This window comes from Paramormyrops kingsleyae, chromosome 1, assembly GCF_048594095.1.
Source record: "Paramormyrops kingsleyae isolate MSU_618 chromosome 1, PKINGS_0.4, whole genome shotgun sequence".
NCBI classification, from domain to species: domain Eukaryota; kingdom Metazoa; phylum Chordata; class Actinopteri; order Osteoglossiformes; family Mormyridae; genus Paramormyrops; species Paramormyrops kingsleyae.
Genome location: NC_132797.1, coordinates 72,112,868 through 72,130,768, shown reverse-complemented (window position 1 = coordinate 72,130,768; position 17,901 = coordinate 72,112,868). Strand labels below are relative to the sequence as shown.

Here is a 17,901-nt window from a genome sequence, read left to right as displayed (position 1 = left end):
TGGATTACGGAGGTGTGAACTAACTGAGCTCAGTGGAGGGTGACATGAATATTGCACAGGCAATCTCCAGACACCTATAGCTGACCGCGAGGTGGATATGAAGAGAACAACTCTCTTTAAGAGCTGAATTATTAAACAGTCGCTTCGGCTGCAAAAGAGGAAGCCTGGGACCTCAGCTTACTGTCTATTCCTGTGATGGAGTTGCCAGATTTTTATTTTTTTTGAAGTTCTGGTAACTGAACTGCAGCACAAAAAAACACCATGAAAACATACAGAGGAAAAAAATAACTTGCGTCTCATATTTTATTTCAGAGAATTTTTTCGTGTGTAATTTTAGGCTGATCAGTACCATGACTGAATCCCCCCCCCAACCCTGACTGAGCTGAATGGTGTGACTGTATTTTGTAAATGAAGGTATTAGACAAAAGTCTGGTTTGCTTAACAGTGCAACAAGCTTTACTGAAAACGCAGAGGATTTGATAACTGACATTGATTTAAATGATGCACTACGATTTAAGTTATCCCTCAGGGGTCATAAAGGATCAAATAATATAAATATGCATATTTATATAAATTATTGATATATTAAATATTGTAGAGTATCTTAAGGACTCATATCATAAACTCTGCTCCCCGTCTTTCTTCCGAAGGCATGCAGCATTGGAGATTGGAGTTCTGGACATCTTCGGATTCGAGGAATCGCGTGAAAACAGCTTTGAGCAGGTACAGCAAAGCTTCCTTCAAGTTTTATTATCTATGGTGCTTCCGGAAAGCTGTGTGCGTCTCTGGGAACTAGATTTCCATGGTTCAGGAGGTTCGCATGATGCAAGCCAACATTGAGCCTTACCTCTATTCCTTGTGCCATATCTGGCTGGTGTTTGCACAATATGGCCGGAAATTGCTAGCAATGTTGGTTACAGTCAGTCCAGCATCTTCTGAGAAGACTTCCAGTTATGGACTGCTGCTATCAGAAGACATTACCATCTGGCCCACAAGCATTCACGTCTGCTTCTCCTTCGGAAAGGTCCCTTGTCCAGCTAAATATAGGCCTGGTTTTTCTTCTGCAGGTCTTCAAAGGATCATGGTACCATTTAGGTGACCAGAATTCAGTCGCACTGTGTTCGAACCGGCAGCCACAATATCATAGTGATGTCAGGATTGGAGAATCATTCATTACAGATCATTCAGTCATTCCTGGAAGGGTCACCACATCATCCAGAAACAGCTTTTAAATAGAGGTCACTGGTTTTCAGAAATCCAGCACTGTGTCCTGTTACGATTTTTTTAAAAGAGCTGTCTATTTTAATTACACCTCACCACCACATAAACACATGCGCCCCATAACTGTTGAAGATGTTTAACCGTCACCCTTCAGAGCAAAGCGTGCATTTGTGTTTCTAAGAAGACGTCAACCCATAGCCTTTTGCGACAAAGCATGTAATTGTGTTTTAAGAGGAGTTGCCCTGCCTTCGAGGGAAGCTTGATGTGGCTTTAACGGCCGTTTATATCCAGCTGGGAATGAAGACATTATCTTTGTGGTTAGCCTCAGCGCAGGGACGACAATGACTGGGGCACTGATTTCTTCCACAGCTGAGCTCTGCAAGCTCACAAAATTCCATCAAGAGAACTCTAAAGGAACACTAGGAGCCCTCCATGTTCTGACATCTGTGGGATGAAGTACACAGCTCCTGCTACTGCTGAATGGGACATTTTGTTAGTTCTGCTGTAGTTGGGCCTAAGTGTGGATCTAGTAGTTGTTGCTATGATACAGAATTTCCCAGGTGTTGTTTATCAAGGTATTTCCGTGAAGCCTCCACGTGTGGATTCTGGGCTGGGTTACCGTTACCTCAGTTGACTTGCAGGCAAGACACAATGGAAAGTCCTTAAGCCAAACTGCCTTTGCCTCTGAATGGCTTCATTGTTAGTCATCCCATAACCAGCCCCCCCCCCCCTCCCTCAGCAGAACAGTAGAGAAAAGAGCCAAATTACCAGAAGCTCACAGTGGAGGAGGAGTGCAAGGCTTGCATGGGGAGGCTGGGCAGGTGTTTCTGATAGGAAGCCATCTTTTCATCACGTAAAAGGGCCCTACTGACACCCTTCTCTACTGCTACTCCTGACTGGCCCCAAAACGCACAAAAATGACTGGATAAGTGATGCGGGGAGAACTCTGAGACAGGGCAGAACCCTGCAGATGTTCCCTGGAAGGTTCCGCTTCACTGTTCCTTTATCTGTTCCATCTATTTTTCCCGTTATTCCCAACATCAGGAGGGGAGTCTTTGCGCTCTGGCTTTTGTAAATGTGGGGGCCGTGCCAATCCTCCAGCACTAACCCCCCCTAGTCTCGCTGGGGGTCTGACCACGCTCCAGAGTGAGAATATCACGTGAACCCTGACACCTCCCGTCTGTAGTGGTAGAGTTCAGTCATGGCTGTGGGCCTTTTAACGGCGGTTGCACAGTGAGAGCGATTTAACCAGTAAAAATGCAGACGCTCCTCGCTTTACGATGGTCTGACTTACAGTATTTCGACTTCACAATGGTGCGATAGTGGTGCATGTTCAGTACTCAACTTTGAATTTCGATCTGCTCCCGCACTTGTGATATGCCGTACGGTTCTTCGTTGTGATTCCGGGAGATCGCAGCTTCCACTCAGAAATGCCTCCGGTGTCAATGACGATCACGGTAGTAAATATCTCACAGAAACAGTGTTTAGTAACGTAGCGGACGCTGTTTTTTTTCTGTGATTTATCATATCATATCATTTATCGTATTCATATTTGACTTTGGATATTTTCAACTTACGATGGCTTCATCAGTACAACATCAGCGCATAAAGCTGGAAATTTACCGAAATGTAGCAGTGGTTGTATCTTCCGATGGTGTGTGTGAAGTGGATAGAAAGTGACATGACACAATGGGTGTTTCTCAATATCAAGAACGCGAAGATCGTAATTATGGTCTTGGTATGACCGCTATTGCTAACTTTCCTCCCAAGAACGAATTTGGGGCACAATGAATCATGGGACTGGTCTCGTTTGGCGAGGATGCAACCGATGTATCCCTGTTATTTGAGGCAGAGCAAGAATGACATTTTTACCATCGTTTGTACTTCTGTTCTTAGTATTGGAACTGATTTTGGCAATGGAAGATGACGTAACACGGGAACTTGAGAACACAAGTACGGTCAACTACGCATATTGTGAAACACCACAGCTGGGCAAGGCTGCCCCCCCCCTGAGGATTGTGGCTCTGCTCCCCCCTGAGGATTGTGGGTCTGCTCCCCCCTGAGGATCGTGGGTCTGCTCCCCCCTGAGGATCGTGGGTCTGCTCCCCCCTGAGAATCGTGGGTCTGCTCCCCACTGAGGATTGTGGGTCTGCTCCCCCCTGAGAATCGTGGTTCTGCTCCCCCCTGAGAATCGTGGGTCTGCTCCCCCCTGAGAATCGTGGGTCTGCTCCCCACTGAGGATTGTGGGTCTGCTCCCCCCTGAGAATCGTGGGTCTACTCCCCCCTGAGAATCGTGGGTCTGCTCCCCCCTGAGGATTGTGGGTCTGCTCTCCCTGTGAGGGCAGCGGGTCTGGTCTTACTCTAAGTATTGCAGGTCTGTTCTTCTTCTTAGGATTGCAGGCCTACTCTCTTCTTCAGGATTATGGTTATTATGTACTTTGCCTCAAGGCTTTGCTGCCCTGCTCTCACCCAAGAGCAGAATATGATGGCAGGTTCCAGTTTCCACCCATGACTATTAGGAACATCCAAGAGTCAATCAGCGAGTCTCCTTGTGGGTAATTGACCCAAACAAGGAAAATGAGCCTCCTTATGCATTCTATAACATTATTGTCAATTTCAGATTAGCCCGTCGTGAATTACAGCACGCTAATCACATCAGCAATCTCATTAAAACACGAGGTGAGATCGTAAGGGCACGAACGAAGCAATTTAAAAGTCATCACTGAAAACTGCTGGGTGAGCCTTCATCTTACGCTGGCGGCCCTAATAGCTGAAGAAGCTCGAGTGGATCGGTGTCTGTCTCCAAGAGAGCCAGATCATGCGACATACTGTGTTTACACCCCCCTAAAGATTCATCTCATTCGTTTATGAGTCTCAGCTACAGTCACCACAGGAGAAAAACAAGCATCTTTTATTGTGAGTAAAGTCGTGTCCCATTCGGATTTATTTTCCAGATATTTTTAAGAATTTGTAATCCGCATGGAGAATTTTTAAATAAATGGCAGTTGTGCCAGGCATGAGTTATGGTGACTCCCCAGCTATGTGTGCTCAACCTCACGGGGGGGGGGTGGGTGGTTAATGTCGCGGACGTGCTGTTTTTCAAAATGAGTTTTTTAAACAAATAAGGGAGGAGGGCTGTGTTTCCCTTCCAGTCCCTGACACTATGTTCTTAATTAAAGAGCAATTACTGCCCCCCTCCCACACACACTCGCTGTCTGTGTCTCCCCCACAGCCCTGGAGGGTAACGCAATTGGGGGGAGGTGCTGAAATAATGTTATTGATGTCCCATGGCGGTAATGCAGGGTCACATCCCAACTACAGCCACTAATAGAGGCTCCTCGGCTGCTCCCGCTGATGCAGAGCATTCTGGGTAATCGTGACCCTGGGGTTGCAGAGCATTCTGGGTAATCGTGACCCTGGGGTTGCAATCCACCAGGCAGCCAGGGACACATAGATCTATGTTACCAAAGCCTAATTGCACAGGATTTATATTTTATCGAAATTCACTTTTATCTTTTATACTTAACAGGTTATTTTAATCAGTCGTTTGTGTGTTTATACTTCAGAGTGGCAGTTTGGAGGCTGTATTTTATGACTTGATCTATTCTAAAGGTTTTAGTGCAGAGGATCAGCTATGCTTTTGCACCCTGAATCTCACCTTAACAGTCCTAGGAGAAAAGTCAAATGTTCTTCCTGATTCCTTGGTATGCATATGTGTATTTCTGCAGCTCTGCATCAACATGACCAATGAGAAGATCCACCGGTACGTCATGGACTTGCTGTTCCATCAAGAGCAGGCAGAATGTCTACAGGAGGGCGTCGCCATGGAAACATTATCCTGCCCAGGCAACAACTCTGGTGTTCTGGATTTCTTCTTCCAGGTGCCCAGCTGTAATCGCCTAAATAATAATAACGAATGTAAAAAGATATTTAAAAGCATATAGTGTTTTTCTGTGGTTCCAGCAACAAATATGTCACACGTCTCCTTTCCCAGAAGCCTCAGGGCCTGCTTGCAGTTCTTGACGAGGAGAACCAGGCGCTGCATCCATCTGAGCAGAACCTCTACAAGACGCTACAGAGCCAGCTGCTCACAGCAAATGCCAATGGCATCTTCTACTGTGCCAAGGATGGAAATGGCAACCCGCCGCCCAAGGACCAGGGGCCATCCTTCACGGTCGGCCACTATGCAGGCAAGGTGAGGAGCTGTAAGACGTGGAGAAGGTCTAAGCATGGAGGAGCTGTGAGACATGGAGAAGGTCTAAGCATGGAGGAGCTGTAAGACGTGGGGAAGGTCTAAACATAGAGGAGCTGTGAGACGTGGAGAAGGTCTAAGCATGAAGGAGCTGTAAGACGTGGGGAAGGTCTAAATATAGAGGAGCTGTGAGACATGGAGAAGGTCTAAACATAGAGGAGCTGTGAGACGTGGAGAAGGTCTAAGCATGGAGGAGCTGTAAGAAATGGAGAAGGTCTAAGCATGAAGGAGCTGTAAGAAATGGAGAAGGTCTAAACATAGAGAAGCTGTGAGACATGGAGAAGGTCTAAGCATGGAGGAGCTGATATCATGAAGAAGTGTGCCCAGGGAAGGCGGACAGAGCAGACTCTTCCGGAACAAAAGGTGCCAGCTGAAGCCTGGATTTCTTCACTGATTTGCACACCTACTGATTGGCTGCTCGGGTGATCAAGCCTTGGCAGAACAGTCACATGTCTGTGGGCCCTTGAGCAGGTCATTAACCCCCAGCTCCAGGGGTGCCGCACGTTTGCTGACCCTGCGCTATGACCCCCAAGCTATGGAGATGATGGGGCAGGCGAAGAGAACAATACAATGTACATGTGCATGTGCAAATGGAAAAGAAATGATTTTATTTATTAAAGGCAGGGACATGGGGGGGGGGCTCTTGCCACCAACGATCATGCAGTTTTTACCAAAGAGGACCCCCCCCCCCCAGTTGAACACTTGCCCCCAAAAAATCCCTGCATGGTCCTGATGAGAGGACCCCCCACACACGCTCGCCCACCCCCAACCCCCCAACCCATTTATATCATCCTTAAAATGAAATTTAGACAGAGTCTGATTTGATCAGGGAGGAGAAGAGCCATGTTAACCATTCAGATCCTCTTCATGATCACCCCAACACCCCCCCCCCAGCGAGGTAACCCTGGCATTCTCCAGCCTTATCTCTTTCTGCCTGATGCCTTCCATAGACAGTGTGTGTCTACCTGCCATGTGTTTTGTCTCCTGTACGCTTTATGGGAAGCATGGTGTTCTGGGACGGCCGTGTGCCTTGTTTGGGCCGCCAAGACCGTCGACCCCGACTGAGGATGGCCGCTGACCTGTGGTTTGTCTGCTGCCCCTTAATCGTAACAGACTGTAAAGCGAAACAGACGGCAGCTGTTTTGGGGAATTCTGAGAATGGCTGTAGAGGCTCCATTGTGTCTCTGGCTCTCTGTTGAGGGTCGTACGCCTGCCCCACCGTGCTCGCAGACCAAACGGACAACTACCCGACAGGTGCGAGGGGTGTGACTTGTTTATGCTTTATCTGGTTGACAGGTGACCTATGACCTCACCGGATCGCTGAAGAAAAATAAGGACACCCTGCCCCAGAACATCCTCTTCGTATTGAAATGTAAGCCAGAGCTTCCCTCGGCCCTCATGTTTGGGTTTTTGCTGGAACCGAACATTCTCCAGAAATTTAGGGTGTAATTTAGTACAGACTGTCCCCAGCTTAAGACTGGGGTCTGTTCCAGCAAACAGGTCGTACGTCAAAATGGCCCTACGTCAGAATGGGAGGATAATCGCACTGACATTTAGGTGTGGGTATCGGGGTGGGAGACCCTGGGATGGTGATCCTGCCATTCATACAGTAGTTTCTCACAGCAGCTATTGTACGGTTAGCGTAGCGGTTTGGCTTACAGCCGACTGAAATTTTCTTTTGCATACATTTGCTTTTTATTTTAAAAAAAATAGCTTCAGTTTTTTTCACACAGGTTGTAAGTCAGGGACTGTCTGTATACAGTTTGTTTCAGATACTTTATTTTGTGAGTATTTTTGAAAAAGCCAGGTTTGACTGGCTAGAGAGAGTACCCCTTTGATCTTTCCGTGCTTGATGTTATGCTCAGTTTGAGTCGAGATGAACACGGTCTGATCATCGCATTAATACCCCCTGTGTTGTTACGCAGTTTTGTTAATTTAGTGTGAATCTCTCAGGGATCAGGGAGTCTAGGTACTTGATTAAATGCAAAAGTTTTATATGCAAAGAAACTTACATAAATCTTCAGAAACGACGTACTGTGTCGTGGTCTTCACGTGAACCTCTGCTGCTCCGGTGAGCTTTGGGGCGGTGGGTAGAATATTGAAAGTGCAGGTCTGTTCATTCCCAGATCTTAGCCCAGGGTTGTTCCGAAGCATTAACGTAGCAGTGAGGCAACCTTGTAGATTTGGGCCAGATTTGTGACTCATTGTGTCGAAGCTCCAGCAAAGTATCTGAGAGTCCAGGACGCCAAACTCCCCAGCCCTGATCAATCTACACTCCATCCACACCCCCCAAATACACAATGCTTCTTTTTTCCAGGTGAATGGTCACATTAAGAGGTGTTTAAACACTTCGCCCAACCACTTCTGGCGGGACAATCACTCCCAGTGCTGGGTTTAATGAGCGCCGAGGCCTGCGTTTGTTTTCGTTATGCCAGCCAATTCATCGGCATCCACACTAGTGCCCCTTATTTGTGCGTCAATTACCGGCCTGTAGAGAGGCTGCTTTCAGGTCCTGTGATTCAGGCAGGCCTCCGTTCCTCAATGAAGCCATTGTGAGCCGGGCCCAGCACCGCCCACTATCTGGACCGATTGTTTATCCCTGTAAATGCGTCCCTCTTCCTCCTACCCCCCCAAACCCCTTTCCCCCACACAGCCAGCGAGAACGTGGTCATCCATCAAGCATTCCAGAGCAAAGTGACGCAGACGGGGTCGCTGGTACCGCCGCAGCAGCGTCTGAAGGCGCTGGGACCCAAATCTGCCCTGCTTCTCCAAAGGGTGACACCGTCCTGCCCAGCCTGGGAACCAAAGAAGTATCCGGAAGTCAGTAAGGTGCTGTGTCTTGCAGTAGGAGTTTCGGGGACTGTGGGGGGGGGGGGGGGGATGCTATGGGGGCTTGTTTAACAGCTGGGTCAAATGGTTACAGCCCCGTCACATACAGTCACATTTTCTACCATTTCATATGATGAAATGTTTGCGGCACAGTAGGCGGTTGTTTGACATGACAGAACACCGTGTCGGGTCGCTGCGTGAGCACTACAGGATTCCATGCGCGAGCTCGATCCGGCTTCTGATGAATTTCATGGCCAAACATTCAGCTTATCTTATCTACAGCTATCAGTCGTATCTGTCAAGGCCCTTGTTGCAATTACAGCTGAAATACCGCCAGCTGCAGAGCACATTTGCGGCCTGTCGCCACTCCTGGCACGTGGATCCCTCTGTGGGCGTGTGCATCGATGGCCCCTACGTTACAGAGTCTTCCTGTGAAGGTCTTCCTGTGAAGCCAGTGCAGAGTTCCAGTGAATCCCTTCACCACTGTACTCATTGTATTTATTCCAGCAGGCCTTGCACTGACAGGCTCTCCAGCACTTTTTATACATTTATGAACAACACGTCCCCTTTGTGTGCCAGTGGTTAGCACTGGTCTGGAGACCAGGGTTCAAGTTTTGGGCTTGGCGCCCCGTCCTGGGTTATTCCCCACCTTGCAGCCATTGTTTCTGAGATTGGCTCCGGACCCCCACAACCCTGCGTAGGACAATAGAAAATGAAAGCATAGATGGATGGACATCCACATTGTATATATCAATGGGATTGTATGTGACCATTGTCTTGTCTTAACTATGTATGTGTTCACTGTATACATGTGAGCCACTGACAACTGGAGCTAAAATCCCAGTATGTGTGAACATACTTGCCCAAATAAACTTGATTCTGATTCTGAGTGGGACGTGAAGCCCATTACTGACAATTCTCTCTTTTCTCTGTGCAGCTTTTAAAGAAAAAAGGAGGGACCTCGTTCTCCTTCTTGCAGCGGTCTGAGAGGGGCGGGCCCGTCACCGTGGCAGCCGAGCTCAGGGTGAGAGCATGTCTGATTGGCGTGGGGCTGTCCGCCTTAGCCTCTTTCTGAGATTCCTCCCAGACTGTGATAACTGGGGCTAACAGACAAGCGACTAATGTGAAGTGTTTTTTGTTGGTGCTGTTTCTGTTTCAAGCCACGTGAAGTGGGCTTTATTGTCATACCCCCTGCCATACCCTCTTTACTGTCTTTTTTCATTACTGCTGCTGTTTCTAAAGAATTTAATAAAGTCAATCTAATCTAATCTAATATACAGGTATACAGTAGCACAAAATAACGCTCCGCCAGGACCACAGTGCCACATACAATAGCACTAACAGGGGGAGGGGTTTCACAATACTTTGCTCTCATTAAGGGGTTAATTTTCAGCCAGGGTAATAAACACGATTTTGACACGTGCAATTCTGTGTTCTCGGGGCATTAGTGAGACAGAGGGTCTCACGTGATGCGTGATCTTCCTGTGGGGACTTTGTTTCGTGGGACATCGGCCTGCTCTGTGTGACCGTATCATCCCAGACACAAGGCGACTTCACCCAAAGCACACTGACCACCAGCAGCCAGATCGAGCCAGATTAGGCCAGATCAGGCCAGATTAGGTCAGATCAAGCCAGATTAGGCCAGATCAGGCCTGTCTGTGGGAAGGTTTCTGAAAGTCCATAATTTCAAGACCCACTTGTATAGTTGTCTGACTATAAATATCCTCAGGATACATTTATAAATAAGCACAAACAGCGATGAATAAACTCAACCACAACATGTATTTCTTTACGGAGTTAACCAACTTCTTGACCTGATGTCACTAATTGTCTTTGATTATTTTCCTTCAAAGATTATTGAAGTTTGATGCCCGTTTTCCTAATATAACTCAGCTTTGCAGTCTGTACTGTAAGCACGGCAGTATTGACTAAATGTCTACAATCAATTACACGTCTATCACTATAGACCCAGTGACTGTGTCCCAATGGCTGCTCTGATTGGGATGGTGGCATCAGATTAAGATGGTGACATCATCAGAATATGACAGTGACGTCATCAGAATATGACAGTGACATCGTCAGAATATGACAGTGACATCATCAGTCAGATCTTTATTGCATTTTTAAGTTCTCCATCTGTGTGCCTTCCTGGATGTGCTGCAGGAACTCTATTTAACTCATGTTTCTTTATATATCTGGTGGGGCAGCTGTTTATATACTGTCACTGAAAGCAGTTTGCTTAGAAGTGTACTGTATGTTTCACCATAGTTTGTTTGCTTGCTTTGTTTCTTTTGCCTCAGAACTCACTCTCTGAGATTATCAGCAAACTGCAGGGATCCACGCCTCATTTTATTCAGTGTGTCAGACCCAACGGCACCAGGCAGCCCAACTCCTTCGACAGCCACCATGTATCTACGCAGCTGCAATACGTGGGAGTTCTGGACATGGTTCGAACCATCCACTACGGATACCCGGTCCGGTTGCCCTTCGCTAGCTTCCTGACTCGGTGAGCTCCACCTCCAAATTATTCCACGGCGTAGATCCATACATTCCGAAAGTACAGTGAGAACGACTGCTGCCAGTCCTGCTTAAGCACACATGGAGTGAGAGCCTGTTGCAGGCTGACTACATATCAAACTGAACTGCAGTTCATTCCGCGCCTGCATGACTTGCCAGCTACTGCTGTCATGGAGGCAGTGCTGAAACTGTCAGGAATTACATGTCTTTTTCTTGTCTGGCTGGTCGCTATGACCTAAAACGTGGGGACCGACCCAAGACATACCTCAGCTTCTGTGAGGGACCCTCTTCTGGGTGATATGTGGCTGGGCGGGTTAGGATACTACCCCATTGACCGGAAGGTTGCTGGCTTGAATCCCTAGGTTGGCAGAGTGGTTTTGCCATTGTGTTCTAGAGTAAGGCCCTTACCCTGAATTGAAGAGCAAATTTGCAGACATGCTCAGTCCATTGTCGTTTTTAAGGTGAGGCCTCTTTGACCTAAAGCCAAGCTTCCGCTTCATATGCTACAGTATCAGGAAGCAAAACTCACTCATGTAATCCAACAAAAAGCCTTTCCAATGTATCCCATGGACTGAGTGAGTTTTATAAATTCAGCTGCTCCGGGGACTGTCTGACCCCGCTCTCGCGATTGTGTGTCGCTCTGGATGAAGGTATCTGCTAAATAAATAAATGAATGTAAATGGAACTCACCCCCCATGGCTCTCCCCCCATTTCTGGAAGAGAGCAGAAGACTCCAAATGTCCCAGAGAAAGTATGGCTGGCTTCTTCTGAATACCCATCGATTCCCATCTGGTGGATCTGAGTTCACCAGGCTGGGTCTTCACACCTCTCTGTTCTCCTCATACCTCATCTCCCACCCTGCAGTAATTAATCTGATAGATGGGGGCTCTTTTGTTAACAATCTAGACCAGTGTTTCCCAATCTGGTCCTCGGGGACGCAGAGACAGTCCACGTTTTTGCTTGCATGGGTCGGAACAAAAACATGGACCTTCTACGGGTCCCCGAGGAGCAGGCTGGGACACGGCGATGTAGACAGATTATGAAGACAGCCGACAATGAGGCCACGGTGTGAAAAGTAAACTTTGCTCATCTCCCCGGCGTGGCCCAAATTCCGCCATGCTAACGTCTCACCGAGCCGCGCGGTGGGCTCAGACTTCAGGCTCTCCGTTCAGCTCCGGCTGGCTGACATGAATCATCGCCTCTTCTGCAAATCGCAGAAACACCAGTCATGCCACATACGCCTGTATGGTGTAACCGCCTTTCATGGTCGCCATATATATTCCGGAGAGATCTGTAGTCAAGTCGAGGGCTTGATGGCTGGTCCTGGGATTGATTGGGTGCTGGCTTGGTCGCGGAGGCAGACACCCTGGGGGCGGTGACTGAAGATGCTGTCGTAAATTCCTTGCTTTGGGAACTGGGAGGGAGATGAAATCGGAAACAGCTGTCTCTCGCTGATGGAGGCACAGACCCGTCCTCGCCACTTTGTGATGTGGCGTGTCAAGTCATTCGTTCATTAACTACTCCCTATATATACGGACACCTTCCACCTCCAGTCTCCTGCCTTGAAATGACACACAGCAGACAGGATGTTTAAAACGGGGGGATTTATTAGGAAACCAAACAGCTTAGATGGCTGGAAATGGGACTGAAATGGGTCTGATGGGTCACGTGACTGGTAACGTTTTCGGTCCTGTGGTTCGCTCTGGCCTGGATTTACTCCTGTTTACTTTAGCATGAATAGCCTCGTTGTGAAACAAAGCCTATTTTCCTGGGGGTGGTGTAATGCAAAAGAGAGAGTCCCAGAGGTACTGTTTGGGGAAGCCGGCGTGAGTCACGCGCGGGGGTTGCATGCAGAGTTGCGTGGGGGTTTGTGTGGGGGGTCTGCGTGGTCCGCTTTACACAGCAGCGGGAGATCGGCCCTTAAATGGAGTGGCTGTACACCTTTGGTGTACTGAAGATGGCAACCTTATAAATCTTCCCCGTGTTGTAACAGAACAAAGCCTTCATTCTTTCATACGTTAGAACAGAATCATTTACTTTTGCTCACATCTAGGTTTTTTTTTGTTTGTTTAATTCTCTATATGCCATAATTGTTTATTTATATGTTGATGTGACCATTCTGCAGAAGGATCTTCATATTCTTGTTACAAAGAAAATAACGTCATGGTGAGTTCATGCACCTACGAAGCATTCATTAGGACATGCTAATTAAAGCAAAGCAAGACAATGTTTTAAGCTCAGTTTCTACACGACTGTGCATTTGTAATTATGTAATTGCAATTTAATTACCCATACACACACCATGTCTTTTGTCCTGAGCTGTAATGAGCAGGCTTTGTGTGATGTTCCGCGCTAACCACAGTGCTATGCCGCTACGATGTGTCACGGGAACGGGACAGCCGATGGTTATTAACGATAAGCAAGCGGACGGCTCTGCCCTCGGCTCGGCCCTTTACTCGCCCCCCACCGCCAGCAGGGCCGCCTGCCCGCCCCCGCTTCATTAAGACCAAGTGGCCCGATCCTCATGGGTCTTCACATATTCACACTCAGTGCCAGTTTTATCTGGTTTTATAAGCACCTGGGGGCTACGTGGCGATTTAGTCACGTTTCATTATCATAGTGAGGAGAGAGAAGCACTCTTTTTGACCATTAAAAGCACAAACCTCTCTCCGGGCTGATGCTGGCTTTCCGCTACTGCTGTCAAACTGCCCAAAGATGGCATCATGTGACAGAGGGTCCAGAATATTCAGTAAAATCAGAAAATCCAGTAAATTGGTTGGGAGAGCAGCGCTCCTAATCACTGCCCTTCACTAGTGTGCGGCGTCCCCAAAGAAATCATTTGGTATTCAGTGCAATATAATATATCATCGCTATCCAATGAAAAATATGTATCGCCAGTTTTCCGTCTTTGCACACCCGTCAGTGTACAGTTTAATGTTTTAAATGGACTTATGTGGATTGTTTTCAGTGAGGCAAATATGTCAGTGTAATATAATACAAACTAATCTCGTATTATATTATCAATTAATAATGACGTTAGGTAGCTAACTATACAGTTGTTAAAATTAGCGTTTTGACATAAACCATACAAACGGCCATCATGAATAGAAATGTTAATTTGCACAAACATAAAAACTAGTTAAATGACTTCATAAAACACATTTTGTCAGACATTATCAGTAGACAGAGGAGAGTAGCCATACTCCATCCATAGTCACAATCATCAAAAAGGGGGCTTACATGGTTTTCATTGGACATCGATGATATATTTTCTTTGAATGGCGGTCAGGGTTCCAATGAATAGAGACTGAAAATGCATCACGTCATATGCAGACATGCATATTTGAAATATGCATCGTCGATTGATATTTCCGGAGGTCATTTGTATGAAGAGTGCATATGCAAGCGCTAAGGAAGGACAGCTCTTCCTGTAGCCTCCTCCCCGCTCACGTGTCTGAGCTTAGTGACCTTAGTTGACACCCACAGGAGCGGGTGTTTACAGGCTTCCGTAACTCTCTGACCTTTGAGTTCCAAATCGTATGCGTCTTGGGTTCGGTGTCAGAGCCGTGTTGTGTCAGCAGTACAGATAACAAGGCATCCGCTGCTCCGTCGCTTACAGTCTCCAGAGTCCTGGAACTCACTGCTCGTGCCAGTTATACACTCCACATTCGTTTGGCCCCTGGCGTGCAGATGTCTGAATCTGAAGTGCTCACCTGGGAGCAAACGGCGAAACGTGCACCTTCACAAATGTTCTCATTTTTTATTTGCACTGCAGCACGCCTGCCTCGATGACGCTCTTTAATCAATAGCCTGTTTCCTGTTTCCTGACAGATACAAGGATCTGGCAGATGCTATCCTGGGAGACGGGGAGCTGTCCGTCGAAGACAAATGCCGCCACATTCTGCAGCACTGCAAGCTGCAGGGATGGCAGGCGAGTGACCCTTGACCTTTTCTCTTAAGGCTCTTTGAGGCTATTTCAGTTGGCAGTCTTAATCTGCAGGTAATGCAGCATACCACGGGATGTGAGATGTCTTCTACTTAAACTGAGGACTTAACAGGGCAGCAGAAGAGAACTTATGTGTATCTCCCTCCCTTCCAAACCCTATAGATATTCAGAGGTGCGTGATTCGGGTCCAGAGAGTAAAAGTCCAGACTGGGATTTTGTTTCAACCAATCAGTTGAGTCTTCTGTGACTATGACTCTTTAAACTCAAGTGGTTAGTTGAAACAAAATCTAGGTCTGGACTTTTACTCTCTGGACCTGAATTACCCACCTCTGACGATATTTAGTGGTGCTTCGTATCTGAAGCTCAAGGACTATGTCAGAGGGTCAGCTGAATGTAGGGTTGGCGCAGGGTTGCATGGTTCACTCTAGCAATTTTATCTCCCCACGGATTTGGTGATTTCACCTCGTGACATCGAGGGATTTTTTATCCTTGTGCACCTGACCAATAAGCCCTCTGGCCTCATGAAAGATTATTTGGGGGAACAGACCTTCTGCTACACAGTAATTCTGTTTCTCATAGTCATAGAAGTGCACAGAAATCTGGACGCTTGTACGTGTACTTGTCCAGTGCCTGTACCGTTAACAGCTGGGGTCACATGCACAGCCCTCTGGTTATGTCAGGAAGACACACATCAAGCTTGACTTGCCTGCCGCTCGCACCATCCATGGCAGCGGTGTTGTCATTGCCAGGAAGTTGGACAGAACTTGATACGGGATGCAGGTCTTGCTGATGCGTCTGTGTTTGGGGATGTAGGTCTCTCTGGAGTGTTTGTATTTGGCACAGGACGTACTGCTCTGCATCTCTTACTGCTAATTATATGCTTGGACAGAACCAACTAGGACAATTGGGGGAGTAGCCTTGATTAAAATGTTAAAGAGCTGTAATCCCCCGATGAGAAAAGGCACATCAGCAGGGGGTGTCCTGTCGCTGTCAGGCGTAGTCTTCTTGCGGGTTGCCACTTGGCGATAACCAGCTCTCGGCGTTATCTTACCAAACAGGAAGGCTTGTCGTGTCGTAGGGAGTGAAGTGGCGACAGCCTGTTGGGGTCCTTTCCCTGGCAGGGATCCCCCCCCCCCCCCAATGCCCCCGGCTGTTTGGCCGGCGCCAATTGGCCCCTGCTTTGTTTCCGTGCTGAACGGAGCTGCGAGAGGCCATCCCAGCCCTCGCCGCTAATTGCACAATGTTTATCACTCATTTCAAGCTCGCGGTCGTACGTCACACAGCTCCTTTAACACACAGAGGCTCCTTTCGGTGCTGAAAGCACGCTTTACCGGTCCTTCTGACACCCCCAAGCTCCTGCCGCAGTTGTATGTCTATCAGAGTCCAAATCAGTGACCCTTCCCCCCCCCCCACTCGCCCGCCTGCCCGATGCCTGAACACATAGCAGCTGCTTCACTAATAAGGAGAGCTTCCAAGCCATATGTCACAGCTCCAGCAGGGAAGCCGGCAGTGGAAGGGAAAGCAGTTTCGAACATCAGAGTCCCGCTGTGAGGATAACTTTTCCTCAACTCTAGACCCTTAATCCCCCGCTGGGTCAACAGCCACTCCCCCTCTGTCAAAGCACTCCCTCCCCCCCCCAGCCTCTCCAAAAGGATTATTGAGAATTGAAAGGTCCTGTAGCATAATTCGGGCTTTGGCTTTCAACTAATCTGCTGCCAGTATGCCGGAGTGAATGAGATAATCAAGATTAAGGTGGAAAGCGAGGGGAACGAGGGGAGAAACTACAGAAATGCAAGCCTTTGCCGAGCCTCTTTGACATGCCCCGTGCAAAAGAAAATGAAGAAAATTTTTTTGGATTATAGATAATAACAATATTACCCAATTTTGCTAAAACATAATAAATTGGTCTTTTTGGCTTGAACATTTTTGAGACAGTAGATTGATTCCAAGGTCAGTCCCGAAGCAGTGAATGGGGGTCTTTGTGCTCCATAACCACGGCGTTCATGCGTGTTCACATGTTGCCGTCGTTCTCCTTGCTTGAACTGCTCTCTCCCTGCCTGACTCCTCCAGATGGGTCACACCAAGGTGTTCCTGAGGTACTGGCAGGCAGACCATCTCAATGACCGCTGCCATCAGCTCAACAGAAAGGTCATCATCTGTCAGAAAGGTGCGGCCACCTTTGAAATGGTTATTTTATGCAAGGTCACACGATTTGGCCGTTTTGGGGAAATCATTTCCACACCAGTGGTATGTCACTGGAAAAAGTACGTGTTGCAGTATTAATTGCATTCATTTTTTTGCATGTTTGTATTTAGGAGTGAGTATGTGTCCATGTGTTATGGGGTCTCTGTGTTTATAGATACACAATACACAATGTTAGTCAGTACACAGGCATTTAGACAATAATAGACAACTAATAAATAACAGACAACAATAAACAGTTACTATGCAAAGAATGTCAGGGAAACATGAAATGAATCGTATTTCAGATTGGGTTGTATAGCAGAAGAACTGTTCTGTGAAAGTGCCTCAGAATGCCACTGTAGGGTCTGATGGATGAAGGCAGGAACAACCTTATACATCCGATGTGTGTTTGCTGCAGTGGTGCGGGGCTGGCTGGGCAGGAGGCATCTTCGATTCATGGTCCGAGCCCGGCAGCAGCAGCGGGAGCACCAGATAGGCCAGGTGGAGAACTTCCTGCAGGGTGTCGAGGACCTGGGCCTACAAGCCTATCACAGCCTGGTCATCCAGAACGCCTCTGATATTGCCCGTCACAGTGACCATCGGCGCGGACACCTTAGCTCCACCCACCTGCCTGAGAGGCCGGAGCCACTGGGGAGGGAGGAGGAGCCACCCAAGAGGTGAGCAGACCCGCAGTGAGGGGGCGGCTGGAGTGGTGGAGCCCATGGTGTGTGTTTGTATGGGGGAGGGGCTCGGCCTCAGCCTGAACCCTAGGAAACAACAGCTGACTGCATGTTTGCAGGTTTCACTGCCTGGGGCTGCAGTAAGCCAGTTAAGGCTTTGTGCATTAACACAGTGTATGGCTAACACTGCATGTCAAATGGAAAATAAAGACTTCCCACGGCAGGACTGCAGTGTGTTTGTACATTATTACTGCCAATGCAGCTCATCTCCT

The 17,901-nt window shown here is 47.8% G+C and overlaps 1 protein-coding gene across 3 annotated transcripts in view; it reads left to right on the top strand.

Annotated features, from left to right (window-relative positions):
• Positions 1 to 17,901, top strand: part of myo16 (myosin XVI) — an 86,984-nt gene that overhangs the window by 53,360 nt on the left and 15,723 nt on the right. For all 3 annotated transcript variants that reach the window (XM_072698371.1, XM_072698363.1, XM_072698362.1), the window contains exons 21-30: positions 651 to 723; positions 4,950 to 5,102; positions 5,216 to 5,416; positions 6,770 to 6,845; positions 8,127 to 8,302; positions 9,240 to 9,326; positions 10,603 to 10,808; positions 14,651 to 14,750; positions 16,836 to 16,932; positions 17,368 to 17,626. In XM_072698371.1, the coding sequence (XP_072554472.1) occupies positions 651 to 723; positions 4,950 to 5,102; positions 5,216 to 5,416; positions 6,770 to 6,845; positions 8,127 to 8,302; positions 9,240 to 9,326; positions 10,603 to 10,808; positions 14,651 to 14,750; positions 16,836 to 16,932; positions 17,368 to 17,626 (1,428 nt within the window). The remainder of the gene's footprint in view (positions 1 to 650; positions 724 to 4,949; positions 5,103 to 5,215; positions 5,417 to 6,769; positions 6,846 to 8,126; positions 8,303 to 9,239; positions 9,327 to 10,602; positions 10,809 to 14,650; positions 14,751 to 16,835; positions 16,933 to 17,367; positions 17,627 to 17,901) is intronic.